The sequence below is a fragment of the Phaethon aethereus genome, assembly GCF_964289735.1.
Source record: "Phaethon aethereus genome assembly, chromosome: 3".
Classification (NCBI taxonomy): Eukaryota; Metazoa; Chordata; class Aves; order Phaethontiformes; family Phaethontidae; genus Phaethon; species Phaethon aethereus.
The window spans coordinates 128,904,790-128,927,818 of NC_138576.1; the positions used below are offsets into that span (position 1 = coordinate 128,904,790).

The following is a 23,029-nucleotide window of genomic DNA, read 5'->3' on the forward strand; positions in this document are numbered from 1 at the left end:
CCTCCGCCCGCCCTCAGCGGCAGCCTCGGGTTTGAACGGCCCGGCCCTGGGCCGCTAATCAGCCTGATCTAGGGGCCAGCTGTCTGCACGGCTTAGTCCTGGCCTTTTCAGCCTGGTAATCCTCACGCTGTGTGAGTGGGTGCGCTCCCTGCCTCCCGCCGCTGTCATGCCCGGGCTGAGGGGGCTGTCCGTGTGGGGACATGTACCGCTGTTGCCTTAAAAACCTGAGGAAAATAAGCACCTGTGTGAGCAGTGAAGACACCTAGAGGGGTTCCCTCTCACGCCAGGCCTGCCCCAGACCCAGGCTCCTGCTTCGGCCCTTGCTAACCAGTGTCCTCGGCCCTTTGGCCTTCAGTTAATAAGATGTGAGGCTGGTGCAGCTTTAGGGAGTAAAAAAAGGAGTGCTTTCTACCTTTTCCTCCTCTCCTGTGAATTCGGTTTGAGTGAAGTTTGTAAGCCCAGTGCTGAATTTGCTAAATAAGGAGGGACTCATCTGTGTGCTCAGATAATTGGGGGGCTAGGACACAAATGCATGTGAGAGAGAAAATAGGCAAATGTTCTGCCTGTTCTCCTGACTTTTTCTGTATCCTTTCACTTAATGCAGAATATCCACTGGTAAACGACGACTCTTCTCCTGGGAGCTTAAACTTCAGCTCTACCGCCTGCCTTGAAGTTGAAGTAATTCTGTGGAAGCTCAAAGGGTAATGTAAATAAGAGGAGAATCAGAGCTGGGGAAAAAAAAAAAAAAAAAAAAAAAAGACCTTCAAGGTTGGGATAAATTAACTTTTTCTTCTCTCTGGCATACTCTGTACGTGCACCTAGCATGGGAGCGGGCAAGCGCTTTGGCTGTGGGGTGGTAAGGGTTGATCCCGAGTAAGATCTGTTAGCAACCTCTGAGCTGCAGCCTGCTCCGATTTCCTCATATTTTAAGCACTGCCACCCCAGCGACGGCTGATTTCCTAAGGGGATGCACGTTTTCAGGAAGCTCACGAACGAATCCACCTTTAGAAACAGTTTTTGCGATTCTGAGGGTTACAGGTGCCTCCGGGGCCGCACAGCTGCACACGTTTCACCCTCTTGCACAGCCCCACCTCGTTCCGAGGGTGCAAAAGCCGATTGATTCCAGCTGTTACGCACAGGTGATGTCTCTTAAAGAAGCTGCCAAAGAGCCCTGAGAGTTCCTAAAGCCTCCGCCCTACCTCAGCGCACGAAAGGGCTGGCGGGCATCGCGCAGCACGAATGGTGCAACGGGCACCCTGCAAGGGGCAACCCGAATCCTGCAGCGTGCACCGTGGATGCCCACGCCCCGCCCCTAACCCCCCCACCGCCGTGGACGCGCCCGTCGCCGCCCTCCCCGTGAACGCGCCCGCCGGTGCAGCGGAGGAGGAGGCCCGCCGCCATGGACAGCACGGGCAAGGAGCGGGAGGCCGTGCAGCTGATGGCGGAGGCCGAGAAGCGGGTGAAGGGCTCCCACTCCTTCCTGCGTGGGCTCTTCGGGTGAGGGGGGTCGCGGGGGGGTGCGCGGTACGGAGCTGCAAGGGGGGGGATGCCCGGATTATAAAGGTGGGGGGGGAAATGTGCGAAGGGAGGGGTTGCACGAAGGGGAGGTGTGCGAAGGGAGCCGGGTGCCTGCAGGGGGGCAGCCCCAGTTCCTGCCCCTCCGCTTGGGTGCTGTGCCCCAGCGTGGGTGAGGGTCTCCCTTAACCTCTGCAGAGCGGGGGGGGCTGAGAAAACACAGCCCCCCCAGTGCATAGCAGGGGCGAGCCCGGCGGGTGGTACCCCAGCAGCCCCCCCTTGCCACGCTGTGCGCCCCTCGCCCCGGGTACTGCACTCTCCTGCTGCTGTCCGTGGGCGCAGCGGTGTGATGAGCTTGCTTGGCCTCTGCAGCTCGGGGTGTCTGCCTGTGTCGTTCTCCCCGCCCCGCCCCCCCCCCCCCCCCCCGTGTTCAGCCCACTCTGTGTGTGAGTGTCCTCGTGTCCGGCTCCACAGCGGCTGCGCTTGCTGGTCCCAGCTTTATCCCGGTGGGGACTCGCCGCTGGTAATCCTCTCAGGGCCGCGGCGTCACTGGGGTTCACCCTGGCCTCTCCCATTATCCCGGGGAACATCCTTGCCCAAGGCAGCACCCAAGGGCTCTGCTGGGGCTGCTGCCGACAGTGCCGGGGCGAGGCTCGACACCCCCCACCCTTCCTGAGGCTTTTTGTAGCTCCCTGGGGGGTTCAGACCAGGCTCGGGTTTTTACAGGTGATTTTCTGCTCATTGGCACGGAGATGCTCTGGATGGATGGGCTTGCCAGCGGGAGCGATGCCGCCTGAAAAGGGCAAAGCTTCCTTTTTACCGGGTCTCTTTGTTCAAAGGTAGATATTCCTGGGGGTGAAAGAGCTGTACCCGGAAGGGTTTTGAAAAATTAGCAGTCTTGGCTATTTTTTATTTTTGAGAGAAGAGCATTTATGGAGTGATGCTCCTGTGGAGGACTTAATGTTTCTTAAACAACAGCCTGGAAAAATCTAGTGCCCACGGTCCTAGAAGCAGAAGTTTTAAAAATAAATTAATCCCCAGCCTCTGACAGATTAATCGGGCAGGATGTGCTCCAGGGGCATAATCTGGGCAGCAAATTGCCCAAAATCCTTGGAGTGAACCGGCAGAGATTTTGAGAGGCAAATTTCTCATTTTCTTGGGCTAAAAATAGATGCAAGAAAAACTGCTTTTAAAATGGAAGAAAAGATGGTGGGTGACTTTGCTCTTGGCATCCTCCTGGTGAAAGGGGGTGCCCAGAATGCTGAGTGCCTGGCCAAAAGTGTTATTGGTGGCCAGGCTTTTTCCTGAAGAGCTCCATTAGCTTGCACAAGGGCGCTTTTTTTATTTTTTGAGACTAAAAGGCTGAAAACCGCCCCGTTTTGGATGCCTTGCAGGGTATAACGTTACCTTGCGCCGCCTCCTTTGGCTTTAGTTTAGTTTTGCTGCAAAAGGCAGCTTTCAAGAGCAAGAAAGAGCGGTCCAAAAAACCTACCTGGGCTTAGAAATGAAGCGTGGTTGTCTGCCAGAAAAAGGAAGGGAAAAAACAATGGCAATAATAAATGTTTTCACCTGCACTCCAGCCCTTTCTTGGCATCAGGAGGGCTGTGTGCTATGGAGGGCAGTAACGAGTTTTTAGGAGTAAGTCTGTGAAGAAATCTGCATTTAATTAACAAAGATATTTAACTTCTCTCTCAAGATAAAGTAATCATTAATCATCAGGTTCGGGGAGCTGAGTTATGCTACTAAACCCTGTCAGCTAGACTTGCGTTGAGTTGTTCTCTGGCTTGCGTTCCTTACCAGAAGGTGCAGAGGTGAAAACCCACCGCCGTGTCGGGGCTTGGTCTGATGAGGTTTATTTGTTGGGACCTGGCGAGCGTGCGCCCGTGTTACGCAAGCAGCGAGTTGTCTGACATCTCTTAATATTTGATTGGCTTTATGCTCTCTAAATGGTGCAGTAGTTTGTCGTGTACTAGAGTTTTCTTTTTGCAGGTGTTTTTGCTGAGTGTCTTGTAAGACTCTTGACGAGCCAGCTGCTCCTGCCCAAAAAGGAGGAGCCTGAGTCAAGGAGCAGATGGGGGCTTGCTCCAGGCTCCAAACTCTTTAGGAATGTGCAAAAACCCTACGCTGCCACTTTGGGAGTGGGTTTCCCCCTGCTTTCCTGCCTCTGCTTGATGCAATGAAGAACTCTGCTTCCTGGTTCTAGCGAGGGCTTGGTTATTCGCTGCCCACCAGCTCTGCCTGCTCCCCGTTCGCAGGGGGCTTGGGAGGGACCGTGTTAGGCGCGATCCGAATTCCTCCCCACCTCCGCTGTGTGTTGGTAACGAGCTGGCACCCCCTGAGAGAGTGTTCTGGTGAGGGTGGGGGGCTGCCAGTTCCCCACATCCAGCTTTCCTCTCTCTGAGCAGCCTGATGCTCACCCTGTGTTTTAAAATGAGGACTATTGGCCTCATCAAGCCCGGAGGGGCCATGTCGCCTGAGCATGCGTGCCTGCAACATCCCAAAACCAATTTCAGCTCTCAGCCCCCATTTTGGGGGCGGTGTTTCGTTCGGGGGCGGCGTTTCATTCCAGCACGGTGTCAGGGGCTCTTTTGCTGTGTTTCAGGGGCAACACCAGGGTGGAGGAAGCCTGTGAAATGTACACCAGGGCTGCCAACATGTTCAAGATTGCCAAGAACTGGAGCGGTGAGTACAGCCCCCGCCGTTGGGTGGGGCTGCGTAGAGCGTGGCTGAGCCGGGGTGACCCACGCGTGCCCGAGCATCTTCCTGCAAATTATCACAGCCGGGTTTGACATCCCGGGCTGTTTCCATGGGGATGGTCCCTATGGTGATGCAGTTCCTCTCCTCTGCCTGGCCCTGCGACAATTTAAATATTGGGAGGGTGATCAAAGGGAGGGTGACCTGAATGTTTGTGATGTTAAATTGGCCTGGGTGCCATTTACCATTTTAAAGTGAAAGCTTGTAATTCCACAGGGAAACCTGCTAAAGGGGCGCTGCCCTGGGCCTGCGCTTCAGCAAGGAAATACTTTTGGGGTGGGACATCAGGTCTGATGGGTTTCGAGATCCAAGGGATTCCCCCTTGCTGATCCAGTAGATGCAGGGTGCAGCCAGTAGCGAGGATGAATGCGCACTGCCAAGGATGAGCATGCGTGTGGGATGCCCCCGCTGCGCCCCATGGGGACGGGCTCAACCCCCGGCAGATGAGCAGACAAAGAAGTTGGGGTCATTGCATCTCTAAACCTCTCTGGGTCCTGGGAAGTGACGCATGCTTTGCCGTTTTTGCGGCGATCCGGCTTGTTGCCAGGTCAGAGGGGTTACGTGGGGTCGGTGTGCGCTTCTCTCCCAGCCGCAGGAAACGCGTTTTGTCAGGCGGCCAAGCTGCACATGCAGCTGCAGAGCAAACACGACTCGGCCACCAGCTTCGTGGACGCCGGGAACGCCTACAAAAAAGCAGACCCGCAAGGTAAGGGGAGCGAAATCCGGGATTGTTTCTCGCAAAGCTGCTTAGCGGCAGAGGAGGTGGCGTGGCAAGGTTTTCGGTAGTCACCGGCTCCACCGGGCTGCGGATCCTCGCTGCAGACTACTCGAAAGCCGTAATGCCTCCTGGGCTTCTGCTTCTCCAAAGCAGTCCCTCAGGTGATGCGAGCTGGTCGGCATCGCCTTGGAGTGCCATGTGGGCCAGCATGTGTCGGGGTGTCATCTCTAGGTGATCTCTGGCGCTTTGGCTGTACCAAAGCCTTTGCTGAGCTTTGGTTACGCCGCAGCGCGTTCGTTGTGAAGCACTGCCCCTCGGTAGCTTAATTCCTGGTGTAGCTTGACTTTGGAGAAATACTCATTTCTTAAGAAATGCTTAAGGCAGGTCTCAGGTCTGGATCGCAGTGGGATCCCTGCCCTTAGCCCCAGCCCCTTTCCCAGGGACAGAGGAGAGGTGGGAGGAAAACGGACTGACCTTGGATGGGATGAGGGTAAAGGATCCGAATTCTTTAAATCTGGTGGTTAAGAGCAGGGTTGTGGAAGATTTCTGATTCCCCTTACCCTAGCTGAGTGTTTGGAAACAGGCCAACCAACCCCCAGTGTTACCCATGCTTTCCTGTGCCAGCAGGCTGAAGAAACTAGCTTGGGGCTGATGCCACTCTTATAATTGTACAACACTCCAGTTTCCTAGAAAACGGCAGCTTCCGCATGTTTATGCGATCAGCATTTTGAATTTTGCTCTGACAAACTTGGCGTACACATCGTTTGTGTTTTGCCCATCCTAATTTTTGAGCGTTCCCTTTCAGCGTTGGAATTTTTGCCTGGGGAAACCGGCAGGCTGTCGGTGGGAAAGGGGTTGTGTTGCGACTGGGTGAATCGGGGTTAGAGCTGCAGCTGCAAAAATGCGAGGGGTGTTACGGCTGTAGCTCTTAGGGGTTGAAAAATGCGATGTTGAAAAATACGATGTTGAAAAATACGTGTGTGAGTAGATATTTATTGAAGAAGCTGCTTTGTGGTCTGATGTTACACTGAGATCTGATTTTTGGAGGGGGGAGGTCTTGGACTGGGAATTCTGACGTGCTGGCTGACTGTTGTTTTTCCTGAACGCTCACGCTGCAGAGGCCATCAACTGCTTAAATGCAGCTATCGATATCTACACCGACATGGTAAGCAGCTGCACTGGCAGCTCGCGGAGCGATGTGCTTGTGAGAGATGCAGCTCAGTAAATGCTGTGTGCGCTGGGCCGAGGGGGAGCCCCCGTCTCACGTGCAACCTCTGCCTTCTCTAGGGGCGATTCACTATCGCTGCCAAGCACCACATCACCATCGCAGAGATCTACGAGGCCGAGCTGGTAGACATTGAAAAGGTAAGGACGCCGGGCGCTGCTGATACTGCTCTGCAGGTGCGGTGGCGCTGGCTGCATTTCCTTCCCCGGCCAGAGCAGCACCGAGCTCAGCACGGCCGACGAAACCCATCTCCCATCCGGCACCGGGCTTCTTTACGTAAGCGCAAGTCGCCCACAACTTGAAGTTAGTGTTAACAGGGCGAGCGATGATTTTCCCAGCACGGGTCTCTCGTGGGGCAATCCTGACTCTTTCTGTGTGCCCTTCTGCTGAGCAACAGCACAGCAGGGCTGGCAGAAACACCCAGGTGAGAAACCACCTCGACTGAAGTGGCGTTTCACATCTGAAAAGCACTTTGGGAAAGTCGTGGGGCCAGTTTTATAGCTGTTTTCTGATGTGCCCGAAGGAAGCTGCTCTTCCTTCTCGTTCGCACTTCAGCACCGACTCTCATTCGCGTAACCGGGGTCCCTGAACAGGAATCCTGCAGCAGCTCAACTGGCGGCAAATCTTCTGCTTGAAGTTTGCAGAACGAAGTTTTATGGTTTCTAAATACTGTTTTCTAGATGATCATTTGCTTCCTCAGCTCCACTTCATTGGATCCCATCTACCCCTATTAATGACTTCAGTGTTGCCTCTCCATGTGCAGCCCTACTTAAATCAAGCCCTGCTATGTCAGGGCTGTTCTGTTAAGCGCTTTATTATGTCGTGGCAAACCTGGCAGAAGCCTTGCCGCACTGTGATCGTAAACGTTTGCAGTCGTTACCTCAAGAGTAGCGTCACCCCTATTAAACCTGCACCAGAGTTTGGGGTCGTTAACAAAGTTCACGGTCAAATTTCCCTGGTAGCCTTGTGTTTTGAATGCGCAGGGGATGCGTGGCGGCACCTCGCTCCACCAGAAACGCCACGGCGTGCCGCGCCGCCGCTCCCTTTGTGTGCGGAGGGGTAAAAAGCTTTTGTGAATGCGGTCGCTGTACGCTGGCCTGACCGAAAATTGTACTTCAGAAGTGGCATTCAAACGTGATGTTTCTGTCCCCAGGCGATTGCGCACTACGAGCAGGCTGCAGACTATTACAAAGGAGAGGAGTCTAACAGGCAAGTCGTCTTTGTTAAAAGAGTCACAACAGGGAAGGGCTGGAGATGGGGATTTGGCCTGGACGGCCCATGCGCTGGCACACCTTGCCTGCCAGCCTCTTCTAAAATTTCCTTTGCGGGGGATGCCCGAGCCCTGCTTAGCTTGCTATTGAAGGTTCTCATCCTGCACGCAGGCTTGTCGGGTTTGGGGAGCCCGTTCTGGGCGCAGACAAAGCACAGGAGGGATTGAAGGGTGTCTGACGCCAGGTCCGTGCTGAGCTGAAGGTCTTCGTGCCTTGGGGTGTGTTTTAATTTTGGCTGTTAAAAAGAAAATCCCCCTGATTTGCAGCTTTTGGGTCCCACTTTTATATACACTAAGTAGTACTAGTGCTTGGGTGTCCCAGGGCATGGATTTGTTTTTCCTCGGGCCACACTTACTTACTTTAATGCTATAATTGATTGTAGCTCAGCCAACAAGTGTCTGCTGAAGGTAGCTGCCTACGCTGCGCAACTGGAGCAGTACCAGAAGGCGATAGAAATCTATGAGCAGGTGAGGATGCGTGTTTCGTCCCCCAGGGCCAAAATTTCTTCAAAATGAAAAGAGGGTCAGCGTGTCGGTCTCGCAAACGTGCTGTGGCCTAGAAGCTCCTAATCTTACTTATTTCGGGGCTGCTTATGCCTTTACAAGACATGGTTTGTTCCTTCACTTTTAAGAGTTGCTTCAATTTACTAAAGGCTTTTTTTCCCCTGAATTCTGTTGTTTCTAGAGAAAGGCTGGCGGAAGGAAATCTATAATTACACTCTGATTGTATTTACAAATATGGTTGGCAGAAAATTTCCCCTCAGATTTGTAAACTTGATTGCTCTGCCTTTGTGCCAGGTCTTTACCTGGGAACGCTTGCAGTGCTGCTTTTGTGCTTCCGGAGGGTTAATACTGGGGCGGGTTTTCACCCAGCTGACTTGCTTTTCCCCGCTCCTGCATCAGACAGGACATACTGCGGTAGCAGCGTGGAAGCCCTGCGCTGGTGCAGCGGCTCCCTGGGAGCACGGGCTGCGTGGGTGCGCTCTTGCAGCTGCCTGCGAGTCTCTTGACTTTGCTTGGGATTAGTTAAAAGGCTTCCCAATGGCTTTTTGTACAGACGCTGGCATTTTAATTTTTTTTTTCCACGGTCTTTATTCGCAGCCAGCCATGTGGTGCTGCGTGCAGTTTTAATCAGCTGTCCTGTTTTTAATTCAGTTCTTAGTGATGCGGTTTTCTTTCCCAACTTTAATAATATCTCCTTGGGCCTAGGTCGGCACGAACACGATGGATAATCCTTTGCTCAAGTACAGCGCGAAAGAGTATTTCTTCAAAGCTGCTCTGTGCCACTTCATCGTGGATGAGCTGAACGCGAAGGTCAGTGGGCTCAGAGCCATTATCCCAGACTTTCTGCGTCCCTTTTAATTGACCTTTGCTGGCTGGGACGCGTTCTTGCGTGCGCAGGGATTTGCGTGGCCGTTGCACGACCGCAGCTGGAAGCGCCGTAGTGTTGAATGGCATTTACTGTGAATGCTTTCCCAAGCTCTCCGTGCGGTTTTAGGACGGGAAGGCAGAAACTGAAATTGAAAGCAAGCAGTTTTGCGTGAAACGAGCATAAGGGTTATCTTCTCTCTTTCAGCTTGCCCTTGAGAAATACGAAGAAATGTTCCCAGCGTTCACAGATTCACGGGAGTGCAAGCTATTGAAAGTAAGTAAAGCCGGTATTAAAACAACAGGGAGGCTTGAAAATGCATGCTGCCCTTTGCTTTCTGCTTTTTCACCTCGCCGTAGATTTTGGTCACTTTTTTAGAGGATGCCACGCTCACTCTGCGTGGGGTTTACACCAGACTTGGGGAAATAGTTGCAGCGTAAAGATGATTATTCTAGCTAACTTAAAAAAACCCAAACCCAAGCGATTTCAGTCTCGATGGCAGGTGGTTTGAAGGTGCCGCCGCTGGATGCGTGGGTGGAGGGGTCCACTTGCACCGGCCCTGTGGAAATGTGCAGTAATGGAGTATTTTCTAATTTTTAACGGTGTTCTCCTAGAAACTGCTGGAAGCCCATGAGGAGCAAAACTGCGAGGCATACACCGAGGCAGTAAGTAGTCGCGAATTGGCTATGGTGCGCTCGAGGAGGGCTGCTTGTTCCATTTTTTTTTTTTTTTTAAATCTTTTTGGGGTGTGCGCATGTGCTGTTAAGTGTCGGGTAACCGATTGCCTGAGCTCCGAGTGCTGCGACTGAGTCCAGCATCACCGGGGACGGCACGCACGGCCCTGCGTTAACCATCCTGCTATGGAACGGGCCCCAGGAGAGACGGGCATTAGCAAGGCCTAAAACTTCCTATTTTAAAATTACTAGTGTGTCCTTGAGAGTGGAGGAAAGATCCTGCCTGGTTTTACTCCAGCCCCTTTTGTTGTTTGACAGTGGTTTCAGGTGCTCTGTGTGCTTTTGGACACATAGGTATCTTTTTACTCTTGTATTAATAAATCAATATAAATAATTATTAATATAAAGAAAGACTATAAATTAATGTAATTGGTATATTTTTATTTATTTTATTTCTCTGGGAATGCTAGAAGTTTTAAAAGACCATGCTTCAAGAGCTGCAGAATGCTTCTCTTGCAGCATTTCTAACACCTTTAGTTTAAACCGCTTTTGTTTTTTCCTCCCCCAATAGGTTAAAGAATTTGATTCGATATCGCGGCTGGACCAGTGGCTCACCACCATGCTGCTGCGCATCAAGAAGTCAATCCAAGGAGAAGGGGACGGGGACCTGAAGTGAATCGTGCGTGGTGTTTGTGGCATGCAGCCTAGGTAATCTGTTCTCGCGTTACAGCCAAGGACCGTGATGGGACATGTGATAAAATGTCTCGCTTTATTTTGTCGCTTACCACTCCAATGACTTGTGTGTTTCTTTAGTATCCTGCTCTTTGTCATGACAGCAGGGGTAGATGAGAAGCGATGCTCTGGGGATCACTGGCAGCTCTTTCTGAGGGAAAGCAGCACTTCTGGCCGAAATCCTTTCTAATTTTGTTAGCTGTGAACCCAAAGCCTGTACTTTGCAACTACTATTTTTTCCTGCTGTTCTGTCCCATGGCTCAGTACCCTCGATTCCAGCACGTAAATATTTTGTCCGTGCCAGTGCAGTGCAAGTAATTGCTTCTGATCTGTTGCTGTGGTGTTACTGTTTTTTGTTTCTCAGTGGACCTGTCAGATACACTCAGACCTTGTTTAATTGTGTGGGTTTTTTTTTTTTTTTAAATGATGGAGCTTTTTTACTGGTGCTAGTGAAAGGCTTTGTGACTCTCGTATGTGTGGGTGTGTATACCTCTGATACAGATACGTGTGTGCACGTGTAAGTGCAGCCCAGACAGGGACCTAGTGCTGGAAGCATTGCACGTTAGGGGCCAGGACTGCTGCCATTGGTGTCGGGCGTCGCGAGTAGACCTAGTTACCGGTGTATTTTGTATTTCAGATCTAAATATAAAATGTGAGGTTCTTCTATATTTTCTTGGATCTATTTTTCCACTTACTTTATGGTGCATCCCATCCCTCCTCCCCCAGAGGTGACTTGACCCAAGTAATAATCTATTTTTCTAGCTTTTCATTTACATGAACTGCTGCTGCTGTCTCTCTTACAAGGTCTTTTGTGTGCACCAGGCACCACCCCTTAGTTTCTGACCTCTCTGCTTCCTTCCTGAGACGTGATACTATACAGAAACCTTGTTTTAGTTGTCTGGGCAACAGATGAGGGGAGATTGCTTTGAAAAGGTGTAGACATGTTTGAAAATTGCTGCAGTGATTTTAGAAATGTGTTTCAAAATGTCTGCAGCCGAGGTTCTTCCGTGCAATGCTTTGCTTGACTAGAGATGATTAAGCTGCCTATTATTGCATGTGTACGCATTAAGAAGGGCTTGGGAGCCTATGCTAGTTGTCAGTGAAGTGATTTTCAGCTGCACTACTGACATGTAAGGAATGAAAAAACAATTAATTAATTGCTTTATCTGGCACAACTCCCTTTCCCATGGCCAGAGCACAGTAGTCCCCAGGGGGTAACTGCTGCCCAGTGCAGACTCTACCCCTTGTTTCTGGCAACCAAAATGCCAGCTTTCACACTTCCATTTGTTTTTAATCTAGATATTAGAGTCAAATGCAGAGCTCTAAGGGGTTTAGTTCTATTAAAGTAGCACTTTATCTCTACCCCAGGCTTATGAAAACCAAAAACCGCTCCTGGTACGTGCCAGATTATTTTTTTCCCCTCGGCATGGTCACTTATTTTCCATAGCCCAGTCTGCGTGTCATAACTTGAAAGAAAAGCTGTGCAGAACTGGCCAAGGTGAGCACATTAAAAATGCCTGGATGGTTATTTTTCCAAGCAACTTCACTTTCTTCACTTCTTGGGTGTGTTTTTAAGGCTACTGATCAACCTCTGTCTGCAACAAAACCATCACTTTAACTTGGACCACCCCCTCTCACGTCTGTACTTCCCCCAAACTTGGCAAAGACGTACTTTAAATGCTCTTGTCTGCCCGAGGTGCCTCAGCTTGTCAGAAACGAGGACCAACTGCTGAGGGGACCGCAGGCCAGGACCAGAGTCCTTCGCCTGCTTGTGCCACCTCCGCTGGGCAGAGGAAATACCGGGCTTAGGCCGCAGCTCAAGTGACGGGTAGGTAATCTTACCGCTGAAGTTGGAGGAGCTGCAGATTTGTGCTCGTTTTGCACCAGAGGGCCCAGAGATGTAACTGCTGCTGTGCTTACCTGTGTTAAGAGGAGGGGGTCGGAACCATTTTTGTTTTAGTTACCTGTTTCCATAGCGAGCAAAGACCCCTGGTATGGATGGCTTGGCCTTGGCCTGGGTCCAGCAGCTTTGGTGAGGGAAGCCCAGGCCCTGAGGTTCACTTTCCCTCATGTCACGTGGAACCGAGGCCAGGATTTTATGCCTTTTTTTGTTCACTTTTCCAGTTGTCCGCATTAAGCACAGTTGGGGGAAGATGCATATGGGGCTGGTGGACCAGAAGACCATAGCCGTGGGGTCTGTTACTGTGCTCTGGAGTTTTATCATTAAAATACAAATGTTAGTTATGTGTAAGTAGGCTACAGCATGTCCTCCAGTGTATCAGTGGTAAATTGTGAGAGTTTTAAAATGACAATCTGCCACTCTGCTGTATTTTCCCCCTAGTACACAACTCTGTACTCTGAAAACTTATTAATGACATGGCCTTAGCAAGAATATAATGTTTCGTGTGAATCTGTACATTAATAAAGTGAAAATCATGAATGTTATGTAGTGATAACTGTTCTTTCCTGGAGAAGGCAGGCTAAAGCTAGAGCGTGACACAGCCCTGGGGTGTGATGACAGGAGCTACTACGCACAGGGCTTCCTTTGGTGATCTGTTAAGGTAGGTGCATGGGAAAGCGCTGGCTGATCGCTTCGCAGTGACTGTCACGCCACTTAACTGCCTGTTGTATGACGTGTCAGCTGTAGGAAACCGCAACATCCCCAAGCGTCACATTTCGTAACGCCTCGCTAAAGGCAAGCTCCAAGATACCGTGGCCGACTCGTGGAAAGGTAAGGCCTAGGCTGGGGTTGTCGCGCTCCGGCAGCGGCGTGGCACCCGACAGGCCTGCTGTAGAGCTGAGTTAGGACTTACCCCAGTCTTGGTGCGCTCACGGCAATGGGGGTCTGTGCATTAGAAACATCTGAGAACAGTCAGCAAGTCACTGGTCAGTCTTAAGATTTCCATATTTTAATAAGAACAGTTCATACGAGTAACTGACTTCAGTACATTCATGGAGTACAAAAGCTTCCCTGGCTACAGGAACTAATGCTCAGACTTTAAATATATCTACAACCTCTTTACATGGGGTCATTGGGAATACTGAGCTTCAACACAACGTAGTGCTTGAATAAATATTGCAAATATAACCTCTTGGAAATGTTCTCTTAAAAAAATTCCCTTTCTATAGCTTAAGTTAGGATTCCATGGTACCACATCAGATGTCCCTTTAAGGTTCAAAAATAGCTCTTGTGCCACAGCCTGGATATCTTTATTGCTTTGCCAACCCCTAAGCCTTAGAACAGGCTCTGACAAGGCTTGAGTGTGCTTACCTTTGCTCTAATGCAGCCTTACAGAAAGCTTTTCTTACAGCTTGAGCTGAGAAAGGTTCTGTGGAAATTCTATGTTAATACTGAAGAGAAATGGCGAAGCAAAACAGGAAAACAAATTGGAAAAGCTCCAGATTTTTACATGGTGGGCCCAAGGTTGAAGCAGTAACTGTACCGGCAAGTTGCTGCTGCTTCACAGCTACTCCCAAAACCAGGAGTCACCCCAGGCAGGGGCTGGTTTGTCTGTGCCAACTATTTCAAAGGTTCCTTCCCTGCACAGGAGAAAATGCCCCAAATCCTCCAGTGAGGTTAAGCTGAAGGCAACCGAAGTACTTTCTCATTCCAGCCCAGCTTTGGTGTTGGCAAAGGAAATGCAGAAGACTCTTACCCTGGACAGAAAGTCCCTGGGGTTTCCCCATGCAACAGCGACTGGCCCTGACCAGGGAGAAGAAGGGGCTGTATTCCCTGGGGAAGGGGAGGAGATACTAAGGACAGAGCGACAAGCGCGATTCTCGGGTGAGTGGTGGCACTGGGATCCAGAGCCAGCGGGTGCTGGAGCAGGCTCGGAAGTTGCGGTTTGGGAGCGTGGGCCGCACAGAAGCTTTACTCGGGACCCTTAGTCCCTGTGCTCACTTTGTCACATTTCCTGATTTAAAAAGGCACATTGCCAGGGTTATTCTACTAAAATTTAGCAGCAGCAGATGCTTGTAAGTTAAAGCCTTTGAGCTGCGAGTTTATTCATCGCTTACGTTCTTAAGAGCTGCCTCTCACCACCTCACCGGGGACAGTTAACCAGGCACTCGGCCAAAACTGCTGTTCAGAGTCCAGCATAGTGAGGGTAGTCACAGTCTGGGAAATAAAGACCTAAATCCCATCAACAGTCCAGTACATTTCTCACTTATTTGCATCTTTTTATGCCATTAGTCATACGAACCCTGACTGCATCTCATTGGTAACTGAATTTACCTCTGGAAACGCTTGCACCAGTGGAATTCACTGTAGCAACTCGACAGCAAAACGGTAATTTATCTTTTCCCACCAGAGTATTACTTAATTTAAAAGTAGGTCTGCGGATCTGAGCGACAGTGGGGAGGAGAGTATCACTGACCTGTCTGAACCAGCAGAAAACACATACAAGTTAACAGGAAAGTGCCAATAACCTGTCTTTCTACACCTGCTCTTCCAGCACAGCCAAAGCACTACTTCTCATAGACATTTTTACAAGAGATATTTTGGTCTCTTAATTGCAAAATCATATCTAAAAGCTGGAGCAGTTAGAAGGTGCAGAGTGTCTGACTGACTGCAAGGGTTAAACTACACCAGGTTTCACTGAAACACAGCAATAATACCAGCACCTGCACAGCTGCTTGCAACTAGGCAATCAAAACTCCTGGAATGAAACTCCAGATCTTTCTGAAGCTTGCTCCCAAGGAGTAAGCTGGCTCACTGCTTGGATCTTTGGCAAAAGCAGAGATAAACCAACATTTCCTAAAAAGCAATTTAGTAAAACTTATTTTATGTACGAATTCCCACTCGGGGGAAAAAGCAATTAATTGCACAAAGCTACTAGGCTGAGAAACACAACATCATTTCTCTTGATTGTACGTGTGTCATCAAATCAACTGGGAATCAAACTCCCATCTTCTTTACAACCTGTCTGAATATAGACGCTTTCACTGCAGGCCAGCTAAAGCAAAAAAGCTGAACTACCCCCTTTTATTTGTGGGGAATAAACTGAACTGGGACTTCCGCCTCCTCTACCACCACCCCATCTTTGGGAGGAGGAAGTTCTGGAGATCCAGTGCACATCTAGCCCTGCTTCCTTGTAATAGTTTCCCCTAGTTCCCTCGGGAGGTTATTGGCAAAGTCAAAGACTATACAGAGGGTGCAGCTTAAACTGGATTTGTAAATACCAAATTATTCCATGTTCACCAGAGCATGAAGCTGTGGCTGAATAGAGTCTGTCTGCGTGTGTAGCACTGTCAGCTCACTTAAAGTGGTAGCTATAAGGGCTTCCTGGGGTCCCGGAGTCCCATCTGACTTACAGTCTGTTCCCGGGGCAGAGCCGTTGTCATGCAGCGCAGTCACACTCCCTGCGACAGCAGTCAAGTTTTGATAGTGGCCGTTTTCAGAGAAAGACAGCAGCTTCTCTGGTATTTTAGGTGACACATCATATTCTTCATCAGGAAGCTCTGTTTTGTGACCTTCGTCATTCTTAGATGCTCCTTCAACAATGACGAGGAAAGACTTCCAGGGTGTGTTTTTATCATGTATCTGGAGAAAAAAAAAAAAACAAACCCAAAACCAAAACCCAGAAGGGTTGAAGACATGATGCCTGTCAGGCAGGGAAGAGCTTGGATGCAGCTCGTACTTGATGCTGGTAGAAAAGACCTCTATTTTCATCCCATGTAACTACCCCAAAACTAGGTCGGTATAGGTGAAGGCACTAATCTGCGTCCCTGGTGAGGCATCCAACAGGCCCAGCAGAGAGCCCGGCCCAGAAAGAGAATTCTGGCGTTTGCCAGTTGCAAGGGGAACACGCTCCCAGGCCGCAGAACAAACCTGGGACCGAACAGTCCTCAGGCGTGACCTACATGGGCTATGCCACAATGGAGCAAGTACAGCTTCACTGCAGACTCGGGACTGAACGTGAACCATTTGAGTATCGTAATGCCACGTCAGAAAGAGGACGGCGTGCCAATCCCACCAAAAATGGGACAGGAAGGCCCCTCCAGGCCTGACAAAGCGGATGGGTCAGTACATGGCCACAGAAGAAGGCGCTGGGGCTACAAGGTTGACAGGTTCTTACCGAAGTGTGCCGTCGGAGGGTGGACTTGTCGGTGAATGTTCGCCCGCAGGCGTTGCACATGAACGGCTTCTCCCCGGTGTGTATTCGATGGTGACGCTGCAGCGCGTTCAGCTGCGTGAACTGCTTACCACACTGGTCACAGCAGTAGGGTCGCTCACCTGAAAGCAGAGGACAGCACTGAAGTGGTGCTGCAGGGGTGCCGCGAGTGCCCCTCGCTGGGGAGCCTCAAGTAAAACCCGGTACTTCGTGAAACGATACGGCACGCACAAGCGTCATCAGAAAAAAACCGAGATGTTTTCAGAATTCTCACCAGTAAATCTGACGCAAGCAGATACTTACAGAGCAAGGGCTAGAGCCATAGCCCGCCTAAAGCTGTGCAACCACTGAAGCCTCCTTGGTTTTTTACATGTATTTTCCATTAGCAACTACAGTCCTGTCCCGGAAGACAAGTTTTCCCATTTACGAGATACGTTCTGTGAGCACAAATACCAGAGCTGCTCATTACCACTAGGTTAGCTCCAATTACATCGTAAACTGTCTTGCTACACTCACTGTATTAAGCACTTTTTGAAACAACCACCTGTTTACTCCTTCCTTGGTTAAGGTAGAAAAAGGGATACCACAGAACTTTGTAACAGAGGCAAGTGGTGTCACAGAAAAAGAGAGGACTTAGCAGAACAGAAAAAAACCCATTAGCATCACCACACCAGACACACAGACGTAGGAAGTAAAGAAAGAGCAAGGCATGGCAGCAAAAGAATTTCATGAACACAGAGAACTCTGGCAAGGACACTTCCCAGACGGTGGCACTGGATAAGCAAGCGTGGCATTTATTATGTGATGAAAGTAACACGAGTACTTGCAACCTACTGTATGGCTGAATAACATGGGCTTTCAGAGAGCAGATAAGAAAACTTAAAAACAGACACTGAAGAGAAAAATCCAAGCAGGAGAGAATGCAAACATGAAAGGTGGGCAAGCGGACGAGAACAACATCAGCTCTCTGCAGTGCTTTGCTCAGTGATAAAACGTACATGGTTCTTTGGGCACTAATAATCCTTCTGTTAATAAGGCAGCAGCATTATTAACGGTACCTGCATAGCTCTTGGAAGTATTTCAGAGAATTGCTGCAACTGAGTAAGAAGCTCAGGGAGTGCTAGGTGAAGGGAAGTGGATGAAAGAAAACACTGCATCAAGAACTGACACGTGTGTGCAGGAATTAAAGCAATGGGAAATCCTAGTGGAGAAATCCCTTGTCTGAATTAAGCAACCGTGAGGTCTATGTCTTTAAATGGGGATGGTTTGTTTCAAACGAAAAAGAGCACCTCCTACCTGTGTGAACTTTTATATGCTGGTAAAGCGAGTTCCTCTGCGCAAACGTCCTGAAGCAAACTTCACATTTGAATGGTTTGGATCCAGTATGGATTCTGTTGTGGTGTTTCAAGTACTCCTTAGAGGCAAAGCTCTTCCCGCACGTTTCACACATAAAAGGCCTTTCGCCTGCAGCAAGGTTGAAGAGAAGAATTAAGCCAGCATAGCATCTGAGATAGGCTATTAAACATCCCACGCAAAAACTGAAGGATATTAGCCACAAACGGCACGTCAGCCTCACAAAAGGATCTGAAGGGGCCACAGCGACGGCAGCCATCTCTGCGTAAGGCACAAGAGCTTCCCCACAAGAAATCTGCACAAAACCCTCCAAGGGCAACCACCCCTATCCGACAGCGTGCCAACAGCTCTGCGTAGTATATGAAAAGCCCAGGGAGAGCTGCAGCTAGCAGTCTTCTCACCATCTCCGGGGTGGTCTGGCTTACTCTCATCACAAACACAACACTGCGTACCTCTGATGAAAGGCCTCCACCTGTAAGTGGCCAATTTTAGTTACGTGCATCTTGAAAAGCGTTTCTGGAGTTCTGTTTCATTGTAATGTAATGTTTCTGCTACCCACCTTTAGTTACAAGTTACTGGCGGAAGGCAGACTGTTTTAAGACAGGTTAATCAAGAGGTGCAAAAGTACCACACACAACTCGCGGGTGGTATGAAGGGTCAACTCAAAACACTGATTTATACTACAAAGGATACCCGGGAGAAGGACGTGTGCTTTTAAAAAGATTTCTTTGCAGATCAGGATAAGCCAAGCCGGGTGTTTTATATTCCTTGGGCTAACCGTTCCAGACTTACAGAGAAATCATTTTTCTCTTAAAAGCTCTAGTTGAATTCTTATTGATGACACATCTTTGGATATTGAAGACTATCCAAAGCAGCCTCAGTCCACGCTTCAGATGTTGGACCCCAGCCAGATGGGAACTCCTTTTCTCTTTAATCATCTCCTTTTCCTCTCTCCACTGTCTGCCTATCCACCTATAGGAACCTGTCTCGGTAAAATCGTGTCTAGGGGTAAGAATATGTGATTTTATATAAAAAACAACTAAAAAAAGCATTTTCTGAACAAAAATAAGATCTCCTGGTTTCACAGCAGGCCATCTCCTATACGTAGCACATTGCAAAAGCAAGCCTTACCCGTGTGACATCGTTTGTGATATATAAGCATGTGATTCTGAGTGAACCTGGCACCACATTCATCACAGACAAAAGGTTTTTCACCAGTATGGATTCTGAAACGAGAAAGCAACATTAAAGCACCGAGGTATCTCTCTTTCATGTGCAGCACAACACAAGTTGTCTTTACTTTTTGGCTGCTCTCTGAAGAGTGACTGTACAGCTGCACAAGATTGTAATGTCTTTTAAAAATACCTCCACCTGGGACAAATTCTGCATTGTGGTTCCTGCAGTGCTGCTCTTATTGCTCAATCATGCATGCGCTGCATGACCAAGGCCCAGATCCAGAAATTTCTTGAGGGTAAAAACAAATTTTTAAAGGTAAAAAAAAAAAAATTTAGAAAATGTGTACCCAGGACAGACAGACTGAAAGAAAAAATGTAACCATCTTGGGATCTAAAGTAAAGCAAGTATCCTTATATCGATGTCAATAAAATATTCCATGGAACGTTGAGTGATGTTCCTGCGTCCCTGGGCACGCTGCTCTTGCGAGGCTGTCAAGCAGGGAGTGACTCTGGAACAAGTGACACCCAAAGAGCAGAATAAAAAGATACCACTTTTATACAATCGGTTTTCTTGCTGTCACCTCAAGCTTGGGGTATCATCTCCTGAGGAAGGCCGTGTGTACAGGAAGGGCAGCTCACTGAATTGTTGCCCGTGCCAGTTTACTCTAGCTTTAATTTGAGCCCATACACACTTCAGGACTCTTTTGAATAGTCCTGAACAGCCAACAGAGGCCAGAGTGCGGATGTAAAAATATATACAAAAAGATGAGAAATTCTCACCACAGACTGTCACAATACACAAGTTAGAACAGCACTGAGTTTCCAGCATTCAAGCAGCTCACTGAGTAGTCACACTGGTACATGACGGAGGAGAAACTATGCCAAAAATTAATTTTTTAAGCAGCACAGAGCAGTTACTGTGGTTAGGAAAGGACACATGATGAAAGAGAGATGCCATACAGCTGCATCAGCAGTAACACCATAGGAGCACTCTAGCAAAGGTTATGCTTCTGGATGTGCTTCCTACCGCTGGGAGTAAACCCACTGACTTCAAAAGGGGCAGTGAAACAAAGCAGGGGTTAATGAACCCTCTAGGAATACGCTGACACTACCGCATACTCTCTTTGGATCCGAATAGTAGTACTGCGGGATACTTCTTCTATACCTCCCTCTCCACGCTTACTCCCTGGCTATCACCTGAACTTTGGCTGCAGATGAGCGCTTTCGGTAGACTGATAAAAGCAGGCCAAAGCCCTTAACAGCTAGGATTTTTGCCTTGATAAAAAAAGTCTCTCCCACGAAGTTCCATGACCATGCGTTCACACCTCCACCTTTAGGTCTCGCTGCAATTTAAGCGCTACAAGTGATTTCATATCAGCTCTGCGTGGGCGCCCTTGATGCTTCACTTGCCTCCAGATGGTGACACGCCAGCCTGTTTCTAGTCACGTATCACTCGTTTTCTACGCTTAGCACCCAAATCTGGTGTTCTTCAGTTTAATACACAGCCAAATCTCTTTAGAATACTTTCATACTTAGAGCATAACGTTACTCTATTGACTATAAAGAAACATAATTATAACCCTAATCGTACAAATACTTTGGCGTGGAAGTTGCTTTCCTCATGTGAAACATCCCATTGACTCTTAACAAGCCTACTCCCATGAGAAAACTTAACTGTGCACTTCAGCAGCAGCAGGCCTCGACCCATGCACCTCTACTTTGGCTTAAAGAAAGTGACAGTAACTCCCTTAACCTGAAAAGCAGAGAAAAAAAACCCAAAAGAGCTACAAAAAAAGGAAATAGGGAATCTTTGCAGTCACATTTTACACCCCCACTTCACTTGAAGTCTCAAGGTGTGCTCCAGGGGATTCTGCCTCTCCCCCCAGAATCTAACAAGGCCAGTTAAGTCTGTTCATACCTCATGTGTGTTTTAAGTGCAGAAGGCTGAGAAAATTTAGCCTCACACTCTGTGCACCCATAAGGCTTGTCGCCTGTATGCGTCCTTTCATGGAGCCTCAAGGCAGTTTTGGAGCTCAACCCCTTTCCACACTGTTGGCACTGATGACGCTCCCCACCACCCTCATGAACCTGGAGAATGTGCCTCTTGACGTCCTTCTTCCTCTTGAACTTCTTACCGCAGAGCTCACAAGGGAAGTGGCGCTCGCTGCTGTGGACATGGCGCTGGTGGCTTTTTAGGTTGCACCGGTTGGCAAAGGTCTGACTGCAGGTTTCACACCGATAAACGATTTCAGCTGCAATGCCGTGGCTGTGCTTTATGTGCTTGAGAAAACTTTTCTCGTACAGGAATTCCTTCTCGCATGTGCTGCACTTGAAGTTACTGCCTCGTTTCTTTTTATCCTCTTCGGATTTTTTCAGGTTTTCTTCCAATTCAAAGTTGCCATCGCATTCTTCGCTTTCAGGTTTGATGTTGCTCTCCGCTTGCTCCTCCTCCCTCTCTGCATCACACATATCCTGGTCCTGAGGATATTTGTCTTCTTCAACAGCAACCTCTGCATTCTTCTGCTGCTCTCGCAGCCGCCTCGTGTATTTCTTCTTTGGGATTTCCACAAATACCTTCCTCCCAGCGAGTCTCCCGCTTGCCCTTCTGATTTTGGCATAAGGAGGCTTCATCATTTCCTTCTTTTTGTCCATTTTCTCTTTTGATTTGGTAGCCGGCGTCTCAGGAGACACTCCGTTGCTGGGCCTGTCTACTGGGGAATCTGGAGGAGCCAGAGGACAGTCTGCCTGGTCAGCTTCTGCCACAGCAGCTGCTTTGGACTCGAGCAAAATGCTTGGCTGGGTAGCGCTCTCCTCCTCAGAGTTCTGTGATTCAGAGAAGTTTTGCAACTCCAACAGCACCGATTCAAGCATCTGCTTCTTTAATTGAAAGCAGGTTTCCGAGAGGTCCAAGCACTTCAGCTTTTCGGCTATTTCTAGCATACGCTGCACTCTGTCTTCTTCCACTTCTACCTTAGCAGTGTAGACAAACTCAAGAAAGGACGCGAAGTCAGCAACCTGGACCTCATTCAAGAACACGTTGGTCCTTGGGCCATCCATGCCTTTCTCATTAAGGAACACCTCCTTGAAAAATTTGCTTGTTGCTGCCAATACAGCCTTGTGAGCAACAAACTCTGCCCTGACGCCTTGGTACTCCACGCTGACAGTCACGTCGCAGAGGTGGCCCAGGAGACGCAGCTGATGCATTTCATTCAGAAGGTTGATAGGAGAGGACTTGGACTCCAGTAAAACTGCATTACTTTCCATCTTTCTTCTCTCTGCAAAAAGCTGTTAACAACACTGCACGTTAGCTATTTGCATGGAAGCTAACAAAACTCAAATATTTCACCAGCCAAAAGCCACATCCAGACTTTTCAGAGCGCTTCACTTCAGATTTAAGCACTTGAGGTGCTTGAGCTTAAGTGACCAGACTTTCAAAGGAGCATTGTGAGAAGTCTGGATAGAAGCACAGGTTTCAAAAAGCGTCACCCTAAGCGGTCATATCTAAAAACATCCTGCCAGTCATATATAGAGATTTCTCTGAAGTTAATTTGAGTTTAAGTCTCAACTGTAATTTTACCTGAAACACTAGAGACTATGAGAGCATGTAATAGGGACAAAGCAAACACAGGAAGGTCAAAAGAAATGTTCTCATTAAGGCATGTGGAATTAAGAAATTATTCTCCCTCCTAATCAGGCAGTAAGAGGAAGGTGAGATTAAGTTAACTGCAATACTAAATAAACACTTCCTTAAACAAGCTTTCAAGATAAGACTTTTAAACAAGACTTGGATAAAATTCCAAATGCTTAACCGACCAAAGCACAGGACACTGCATAATCATATTCTCAAACTGTAAACCTAAGAAATCATAAAACTTCCTCAATGTGTTTTCTTTTGTAAAAACTTCATCACTGAAAATGGACTTATAGCCTCTGAATTTTGAATGCCTATTTGCAGCCTTACAAGGGCTTCACAATTTCCACTACTGTTTAGGTTATGTCGTATTTCCCAGTAACATTTTAAGATGCTCCAAAGTTCTCAAAAGAACTGAGTTGGTTTTTTGTTGGGGTTTTTGTTGGTGGTGGTGGTGGGTTTTTTTTCAGTGTTTGAGCCGACAACAAACAATATTTCCA

General features: G+C 48.7%; 2 protein-coding genes across 3 annotated transcripts; one reads left to right on the forward strand and one right to left on the reverse strand.

Moving 5' to 3' along the window:
* The first annotated feature begins 1,340 nt into the window (after nucleotides 1–1,340).
* Nucleotides 1,341–11,034, forward strand: NAPB (NSF attachment protein beta). 2 transcript variants are annotated; one of them, XM_081998500.1, is made up of 11 exons: nucleotides 1,341–1,497; nucleotides 4,118–4,197; nucleotides 4,859–4,975; nucleotides 6,106–6,152; nucleotides 6,275–6,352; nucleotides 7,366–7,421; nucleotides 7,866–7,950; nucleotides 8,692–8,796; nucleotides 9,059–9,127; nucleotides 9,466–9,516; nucleotides 10,097–11,034. In XM_081998500.1, exons 1-11 carry the CDS (start codon nucleotides 1,400–1,402, stop codon nucleotides 10,199–10,201), a joined length of 891 nt encoding a protein of 296 aa, XP_081854626.1. In that variant the 5' UTR covers nucleotides 1,341–1,399; the 3' UTR covers nucleotides 10,202–11,034. The 2 variants fall into 2 exon arrangements, with proteins under 2 accessions (XP_081854626.1, XP_081854627.1); XM_081998501.1 differs by lacking the exon at nucleotides 4,859–4,975.
* Nucleotides 11,035–15,442: 4,408 nt separating this feature from the next.
* GZF1 (GDNF inducible zinc finger protein 1) lies at nucleotides 15,443–22,162 on the reverse strand (the record flags this gene model as incomplete). The annotated part of the gene is made up of 3 exons (XM_081998635.1): nucleotides 15,443–15,799; nucleotides 16,335–16,492; nucleotides 20,974–22,162. The coding sequence occupies 3 exons, from the start codon at nucleotides 22,160–22,162 to the stop codon at nucleotides 15,443–15,445; spliced, it is 1,704 nt and encodes a 567-aa protein (XP_081854761.1).
* Nucleotides 22,163–23,029: the final 867 nt, after the last annotated feature.

What these genes read in the sequence shown, in the direction of transcription:
- NAPB (XM_081998500.1), top strand. Translation starts at nt 1,400, where the DNA reads ATGGACAGCACGGGCAAGGAGCGGGAGGCCGTGCAGCTGATGGCGGAG. An exon ending in CAAAAAAGCAGACCCGCAAG is followed by an intron (nt 4,976 to 6,105) that starts GTAAGGGGAGCG and finishes CTCACGCTGCAG; the next exon opens with AGGCCATCAACTGCTTAAAT. An exon ending in TCGATATCTACACCGACATG is followed by an intron (nt 6,153 to 6,274) that starts GTAAGCAGCTGC and finishes TGCCTTCTCTAG; the next exon opens with GGGCGATTCACTATCGCTGC.